General features: G+C 41.6%; 1 protein-coding gene across 1 annotated transcript in view; it reads right to left on the reverse strand.

Annotated features, from left to right (window-relative positions):
- LOC121875542 (protein sidekick-like) overlaps positions 1 to 7,064 on the reverse strand; it is a 48,301-nt gene extending 41,237 nt beyond the window's left edge. The window contains exons 1-7 of the mRNA XM_042380126.1: positions 6,966 to 7,064; positions 4,259 to 4,435; positions 3,786 to 4,005; positions 2,845 to 3,024; positions 1,598 to 1,806; positions 1,270 to 1,420; positions 854 to 981 (exon numbers count right to left, since the gene is read on the reverse strand). Of these exons, the coding sequence (XP_042236060.1) occupies positions 854 to 981; positions 1,270 to 1,420; positions 1,598 to 1,806; positions 2,845 to 3,024; positions 3,786 to 4,005; positions 4,259 to 4,409 (1,039 nt within the window). The 5' untranslated portion in view covers positions 4,410 to 4,435; positions 6,966 to 7,064. The remainder of the gene's footprint in view (positions 1 to 853; positions 982 to 1,269; positions 1,421 to 1,597; positions 1,807 to 2,844; positions 3,025 to 3,785; positions 4,006 to 4,258; positions 4,436 to 6,965) is intronic.
- Between the last annotated feature and the right edge of the window lie 2,240 nt (positions 7,065 to 9,304).

A 9,304-nucleotide genomic window follows, 5' to 3' on the forward strand; every position in this document is an offset into this window, starting at 1 on the left:
CTGTATATTCATCAGCTGGATGAATAGATTACTGTACTGCAACTGGAGGAAAATAAAGGTGGAATAATACAGACAAGGAATACGAGTATGTTTATCAGAGGAAATATACGTAGTATGAACTAAGGTGTATAATGTGAACAATATCTGCAAGAGGGAAAATTCTACATACAACACTGTGCTATGAATATCAGAAATGTGCACTCACTATAAAAATAGCCCTGTGATACTGAACTACTATATACCAGATTAAGAGGACTGTAAAGTGATACAGTATTACTGTACTTAACATAACAGATAATAATATTCTTTATCACCAATCTTCCCCAGAAAACTCAACTAACCACACTGAAGACTTATAACCACAACATTCTACCATAGGAATTACAGTAAACCTCTACAGTAAATTACTACAGTATGTCTACTTTAAAAAATAATAATAATGTTATACTTGTTGCCATGGAAAAGGATTACAGTATGCTAATGTTAACTACTACTTAAGAGTAGGATAATACCCTCGTAATATGAACTAATGTTACTTATAAGCACACCCAACCATGCATAAGACAGTAAGTAAATAGTTTAGATAAGTTATGGCATTGACATTTTTCAAAGCAATGTTATTTCAGTAAAACTCGCATACACACCCTTCTTATAATCAACTCATTAATATTAAATTAAGGTTCAATCATTACATTTGTTAACTTGATAATATCCACCATTTAAATACGCATTCTCTGAAAACTTAAGTTAAAAATTAGTACTGTGCTAATGCCCAATCCTTAACAAGAAGTGATGCAGGTGCAATACTCTACCATCAGACGGCCACATATAGGAGATACTGTACTGTACTCACTTTTTACTTTGAGCCAAGTATAGGCAGAAGTTTCTCCTGCAGCATTAGATGCCAGACACTGATACATTCCTGTGTCATTGACTTGAACTGCAGAAATGGCCAGGGATCCGTTGAGAAGGACTCGATACCTAACGGAAAATAAAAAATAAAAGCAATAAGAAATATTCCTTATTCAATAAATATAAGACTTTGTTGACACCAGTAAAATTGCATCTTGTACTTTACTACCTCTCACAAATTTTGATAGCACTGTCATCTTGTACAGGTACTTCCAAACTGTATAGTACAGAACTGAATGTGCTATATCATGTACAGTACTGTATTTGTAAAAATTGTACTGTACAGTAGTCCTATCTACTGTCCAGAGTGTATCATAATATTGAATGAATTTTCAACATCTGCCAAATATCACTCACCTGTTATCATCCAGAGTAATGACATTAACAGCATCCCTATACCAGGTAACATAGGGTATAGGTGTCCCAGCCACAGAACAAGGAATAGTCAATGTTTTGCCTAAATCTGCATAAGTATCTACAGGCAGTTGTTTTGTTAATTTTGGTCGATCTGTGAAGAAGAATAAAGTTAGAAGAAAGAGTAATAATATGATCCATTAATAAAGTACAGTATTGTGTTCTATAATAAATGGAGAGTTTTTCTATATTTGGTCTCAATACTGTATATATTTTACTGCATTTAGCTGAATATCTTAACAATTAAGAGAACAACATTGTTCAGGTTTACCATGTATGACAACTTGTGCCACAGCTTGTATAGGTTCATCTATACTTGTACGTAGGCGAACCTGGCACTTGTAAACACCAGCGTAGTGTAGGTCAGCTTGGAGGAGGCTAAGAGTGCGATTCCACAAGCCATTGAAAGAAAAAACGACTCCCGACTGTTCTATGGGCACATCATCCTTGAACCAGAGTGTCTCCAGCTGATACAATGGTCTGGCAAGAAATAAGTACAAGGATAATAAATAAAATATTCAACTAATGCATCAAGGATAAGAACACTTTTCTTATACAGTACAGTATATGGTATATATTATTTAGAGCCATTCCAAGTAAGAGAACATACTGTTGTACCCCGCTTAACGCGGTTTCACTTAACGCGATTTCTCATATACGCGGTGCCTCGCCAGAACCGAACTTTCACTTAACGCGGTTCATCTACTCGTATACGCGGGAAGCGGCGCGGGCACGATGCGCACAAGGTCGCCCAGTCATCAAAACATTACCGAGTTCTTCACCCGCCACCCACCACAGCCAGCCCAAGTCAGTGATAGTGGTAATTATAGTGAGGATATGGACTTATATGGACTTTGAGGGGTTTGACAAAGAGGCCCTGCAAGCCTCTGTGGTGGATAGTGATACAATTGATACAAGTGATACAGGTGAGGGCCAATAATCTGCCCTCTGCCTCGGAACCAACCCCCCATCCCCGTGTGCCCAGCCATCTTTTCTACTAATGTAAGTGTTAAAAAACCTAATATTATTGATATTTCTCTTAATTATTAATTGTGTGTGCATACCATCATAAACTTAAGATAATATTTTTACTACAACATAGTTGTGTGTCGTCAAAAAGTGGAGTTTGGGGGTCGGGCCAGTCTCTATTGGAATTAATCCCATATGTTCTGTTGTTCACTTAACGCGGTTTTCACTTAACGTGGTACCCTGTGGGTTCAATTGACCGCGTTAAGTGGGGTACAACTGTATTCTGAATTATTGAAATTTTCTACAATGTACCAATAATAAACTTCACTGGGTACTACAGTAGGGCAAATCCTAAGAAAATGTGTTTCAGTGTTTGACAACAATTCAGAATTAGCTCTGCAGGTATAGGTTACATTGTAAATTATGAAAACTGAGAAACATCTTAGTTATGATCCTTCTTGGAAACTACATCAATACATTACACTATAACCTTGCCCCCATTTTATATATACAATACTGTATAAATAAATCAAATGTGAAGTGACAAACCTTGCATTTGCAATACACTGCAAGTGTGCAATACTGGAGTCCTTGATGATGGTTGTGTTAATTGGAGGAACAATGATAGAAGGGGGAAGTTCCTCATTCCCTCTCTCATCTCCTTCCACTACCAGAGTAATCCCTCCACTGACCTCCTCCACCCCTAGCTGGGTATTGGTGATGCGAACACTGCAAACAAAAAGATAAATCATTATATTTTGGTAAAATACTAAGACATTAATACTGTACTATACTGCATTTCATATAAAAAAAATGGATTAACAGAGGCACTGAAAGATATATATTACGTATACTGAGAGAACCACATCAAAGATGGTAAAAAAAAAACATGTATGACCGAATTGTTAAGCAGACATTATTACAATACAGTATATGGCTGCAAAGCATGGATTCCAGATGCAAATGGAGGAAGCAAACTAGAAGCTTCAAATATAACGTGCTTGACAACATTAAGTGAGGTGAATATGATGCAGAAAACAAGATATACAGAAATTGGGAAATGAAGAAATAATTAAGCATCAGAAAGTGGGTTGCTAAGAGCATACTAAGGTGGTAAAAAAAGTTAATGGTAGATGGGAAGACCAAGAGAGAGAGAGAGAGAGAGGAAACCTCACTGGAGGCGAGGGGAATGACATCCAGAAAGCAGCGGAGTACAGTACATAAATGATAAGGAAGCACGACATCATGAGGTTTATGGGGGAAGGTAGGGTACAGTAGTTACAGTGAATAGATGAAGGCGAGTGAAAGAGGAGTCTGTTTTTTTATCTTGACTCCGGACACCCAAGCAGGAAAAGGCTTGCCAGAACAAAAGAAGAAAGTAGCAGTAAGAGTTATGTATGAAAATTAGTGTTTTATTTTCTGCATTTATTTCCTCTAGACTTTATATACCACAATAACTACTAATATCTAAACAGTCCAGTTGCTGTTACCTGTAGGTCTTCATGTCCGAGGGCTGAGTCGCTAAAATAATGAACTGGTTGGCGGGGTCTGTGGTGGCATATTTGATCCCATACAGAAGGGAGTTGTCATCAGCTAACCACGTGACTGAAGGTGGAGGATATGACTCAAGAGGAGGTATGGAGAGCATGGCTGCCTCACCGGCTTGTACTGTTATCACTGTGTCCTCTGTGTTGTTGTAGCCAGTCATGTCTGTTGAAATAAAGAGAATTAAAAGTTATATTAAAAGAGTCAGACAAAAGTTATTACATGTACAGTATATATTCAGTTTGACAATGATAAAACTATAAATTCCAAAAACAAGGAAAGTTTCTTCATTCAATTAAATTTCTAAAAAAATAACACAATAAGATACAGTACCCATTATTTTACTAGTTCCCAAACCATTCACATTCAAAGTTCATAAAAAATTTGAGGTGTATAGCTTAAAAGACAACATAGTTACAGGCAACAGAGAATGAGGTCTTGGCGGAAAATATAGCCCCGGCAGAGTTTCGCGCCACGCAGCGGTAGTCGCCGGCATCATCCCGTGTAACGGAGGAGATCTTGTAGAAGTGTTCACTGGAGAACTCTCCCAGGGGCTCACCATCCCTCATCCACCTGTACTCTGGCTGGGGGTAACCTGGGAATACAATATAATTTACCTGTTATAGAAGCAATCACAGTCAAACGGGGAAAGTTTCATCAAAGAAAATCTGTTTTATTGTACAGTACCTATATACAGTATAAACAATGAAAATGTCATAACAGCAACATTAACAAAAATACTGTACAACAAATGCTATTGTTCTTATGTAAGCAAAAACACACACACACCATAAACACACACCACACATCTCACTTGCATCATCCTAATGTGACGCAAAAAGGGGGGGGGGGACAACCCCTGTGGACATTTCTCCCACCTTGTAACACCACCAGATACTGCATATGTGACATTTCTCCAAATTTCATACTATTGTTTGGTTTTGACAAAGAGAAAATCTAAGTCCTACAATGATAAAAAAAATTAGAATAGAATGCTTGAATCGAGACTTATGACGTAAATGAAGCACTAATACTTTTCCTGCTCTAGGTTTTTTTTTTAAAGCTTGGGTTTAAATACTAAGAGTTTTCTACCTACATAAATTATGGACACGACTGAAACTGAGCTTAGATGTTTCCTTGCATGATTTATTACTTGGAAATTAGTTGACTTATAATACGAAATACAATGACCCCCTCCTTCACCCTCTCATGTGGAGATGCCTAAAAGAATGTCATCCTTCCACTCATAAAAATAATACATGCACATTCATCCATACAAACAGCCACGCATGATTTATATTCAGAGGAAGCAACACAACATGATGGTGGTAGTGCTGCTGCCCGGCTGACCAGAGCAGGTAATGGGAGGAAGTGCTTACCCCTCCCCTTCCCCCCACCACCACCCTCTCCTCCCTACCGCTCATCCCATCCCACAGTACCTTTGTTCTCCTGCCCTACCGACCTATCCTTCTCTCCTGCCTCCCCCATGCTTCTCTCATGTGACAAGCAGATAAAGTCATACACACAAAACATGAAAGCGCATGCATACCATAACATATCAACACCCACCCGCCCATTCACCCACATTCTATTACTCACACACCCACCCATTCATTTACCCCCCCCCTCCCCACATATACACAGCAGTAACCCACCCACCCTCATACACACACATACCATGGTGACGGCAGGATGGTAGGGGTGGCGCGAACACCCACAGCACCTTCCTGTAGCGCCCGGGGCCACGACACCATCCCCTGCTCCTCACTCCACCAAAATATACAGTACCACTACCACCCTCGACCTCACTACTTCGGACCTCTACTACTGTTACTTACACATCATAATATACGACGTAACGTTATTATCAAACTTATAATTTTTCGTTGTCAACTTGTTATTAAATACTTTTGTCTATACATCACCTCTGAGAGAACTAATTCAGACCGCTATTTTGGATCACTATTAGAGGCGGAGTCGAAATCTCCCCAACAAGATCCAGGTGACATTCTCCGTCCTGATAATAAAAGATTTTTTTTTATCTAATCGAACAAATAAGAAGGCATTTATGTTAGCATCTAGAGACAAATTCGATGCCACTCTTGAATAAAAAAAAAAAAAAAAAAAAAAAAAAAAAAAAAAAAAAAAAATAATAATAATAATAATAATAATAATAATAAAGCAAAGTTTGTACTGGCTTATAAAATAAAATGAGCCAGGCTGATTTTTTCACACGTCTCCCGTTTCGAAAGAACGTGGGTCGTGGTGTGTTCGTAACAGAGTTTTTGCCCAAGAGAGGCTACTGTAACACACCACCTGACATAATGGACATATCATACTACTTATCAAATATTGCAGCAGATGAAGCACTGGGGAAAATTCTAAAAAGGCAAGAGGAGGACGAGGAGGAGAATGAGATAAACAGGCTAGAGAGGAAAGAGGAGGTAGATAATAGGAGGAAAGAGAAACAAGGAGATAATAAGCTATAAAAGGAAAACGGAACAGGAGGAGATAAGAGGCTAAAGAGGAGGAAACAGCTGGCTAAAAGAGGAAAGAGGAGCAGGAGGAGAAAGAGGAGGAGGAAGGACAGAGGGCCGAGAACCATTTCACGGTTGGTCTCCATTCTCGGTACGGTTCACTGGGGAGGTGGTCCCTAGCTCGACCTCACGGCCTCCATACCTCACCTGTCCCTCCCCCACCTCTACTCCCTCCCTCACTTTTTCTCACCTCCCTACACTTCATCACCTCCCAACTCGTCTCCACCACTTCTCCCCTTCCTACTTTTCCTCACTTCTCCTTCCCTCCCAATTCCTCCCCATCATACTCTCCCCCCCCCCTCTCTTTCCCTCCCTCCGTCACCTCCCCGGAAGCCGCCTCCCCCCCGCACCACCCACAAGGGCTCTAATATGTTCCACTGTGACAAGCTACCGTTGACTGGCTGAATCTGTCTAGTGGACGGCTGAACGAATTGACGGACGAACTGATGGACGGATTAAAGGACAGACAGACAGCCAGAGAGCGGAACGGACAGCCCAATAAGAAGACAGAATAGGGAGAAATCTCTCTCTCTCTCTCTCTCTCTCTCTCTCTCTCTCTCTCTCATACCAAGACGCTAGAGGACTTACCTAGGGCCTGACATTGGAGGATCTTGGTGTGTCCTTCGCTCACCACACTCTCCGTCGCTACCTGCAGACCGATGAACCGTGGCGCCTGTACCCGACCTGCAACACAACACATTATTATTATCATTAGTTATTATTAGTAGTGTTATTATTAGTGTTATTATTAGTAGTGTTATTATTAGTGTTATTATTATTATTATTATTAGTGTTATTATTATTATTATTATTATTATTATTATTATTATTATTAACATTATTATTATAGAAATTAAGAAACTAAGAATTCGGACATATGAAATTTGGACACATTGAACTCGGACATTAGGACACTATATATCAAGAATTCAGACATAAGGTAATAAGACATTAGACATTGAGAACAACAATGGTTAAAGCACCATGAAGCCAGGTGAGTGGACACAGGTGAGGAGACGAGGGGGAGGAAGAGGAAAAAGAGGAAGTATAAAGATGAGGAGGAGGAAGAGGAGGCGGAAGAAGGAGTACAAGGGAAGGGAGAGAAGGGGGGGAGGGGACCAACACCCACCAACACCTGCGTTTTGATGAGCCAACCTGTGGCTTCCCCCCACCACACACACACACACACACACCTGTACCTCCACCCCCACCACACACACTGTACCTCCACCCCACCACACACACACACACACTATACCCTCCACCCCCACCACACACACACACCTGTACCTCCACCCCCACCACACACATATCTGTACCTCCAACCCCACCACACACACACCTGTGCCTCCACCCCCACCACACACATATCTGGCTCCAACACCACCTGTGCCTCCACCCCCACCACACCCCTCCACCCCCACCACACACCTGTTCCCTCCCCACACACCTGTACCTCCACCCCCCACACACACCTGTACCCTCCACCCCCACCACACACACCTGCCTCACCCCACCACACACCTGTACCTCCACCCCCACCACACACACCTGTTCCCTCCCCCCCACCACACACACACACTGTTCCCTCCCCCACCACACACACCTGTGCCTCCACCCCCCATACACACCTGTACCTTCACCCCCACCACACACACCTGTCCCTCCCCCCCTCCAATCCCACCAAAACCAGAATTAAGCCAAAAATACTGAATACACATGCAAGTCACATGTATTCCTATATGTATACTCTAATTATACAAAGTCTGAATAGTATAGAAATATACATATATACCTATAATTACAACCTATAATTACAATTCACCTAAAATTATATTACGTAACCTACCTGTAAGTCTATAACACGATAGGACCTAAATTACGATCCCATTACATAACCTGTGACCTAAATTACGATTCCATTAACGTAACCTGTGACCTAAATTACGTTCCCATTACAACACCTGTGACCTAAATTACGTTCCCATTACAACACCTGTGACCTAAATTACGATCCCATTACGTAACCTGTGACCTAAATTACGATCCCATTACATAACCTGTGACCTAAATTACGATCCCATTAGATAACCTGTGACCTAAATTACGATCCCCTTAGATAACCTGGAAATATATACAACAGACAGGCGCCTCAAATTATAATCAGAAGAAATACATTATTCTACACAGGTCCTCCTCGCTGGTGTCGTCGGTAGGGGCAACACCACACGCATTAAGTCACTCCGCCAGCTGACTGATTGGTAAACAAGGCCTTACACAACATGGAGGTGGGTGGGGGGGGGGGGTGGATGGAGGGGTGGATAGGTGGGTGGTCGTGGGAGGTGGTCGTATGACTTTTCCACATATTGCTGTCTACTATACAATGACAATCCTCCACTACTAACACCATCACAATCCTCCACTACCACCACAATCCTCCACTCTAATACTACCACAATCCTCCACTCTACTACTACCACAATCCTCCACTACCATCACAATCCTCCACTACTACTACCACAATCCTCCCCTACTGCCACCACAATCCTCCACTATTACTACCACAATATCCCACTTTACTACCACAATCCTCCACTACCACGATCCTCCACTTTATATACACTAGTGGACCTCTTCTCCACACACACTACCTATCACTGTCATGCCTATTATGCCCCGACACCCCTGAGGCAGACGTGAGGGGAGAGGGGGAGAGAGGGAGAGGGAGGAGAGGTAGAAGGAGAGAGGAACTGGAGGAAGAATTAGGAAAAGAAGTTAGTGGAAAGGGAAAGGAAACAGTGGCAAGGAGTAGAAAACAGCAGGAGGAACAGGAAGAAGAGGAGGAAAGAGAAGATGGATAAAAAGGAGGAAGAGGAGAATGGAGCAGGGAGATCGAGGAGAGAGTAGGAGGAGGGAAGAGGGAAGGG

Source organism: Homarus americanus, unplaced genomic scaffold (assembly GCF_018991925.1).
Source record: "Homarus americanus isolate GMGI-L3 unplaced genomic scaffold, GMGI_Hamer_2.0 scaffold39745, whole genome shotgun sequence".
NCBI lineage: Eukaryota > Metazoa > Arthropoda > Malacostraca > Decapoda > Nephropidae > Homarus > Homarus americanus.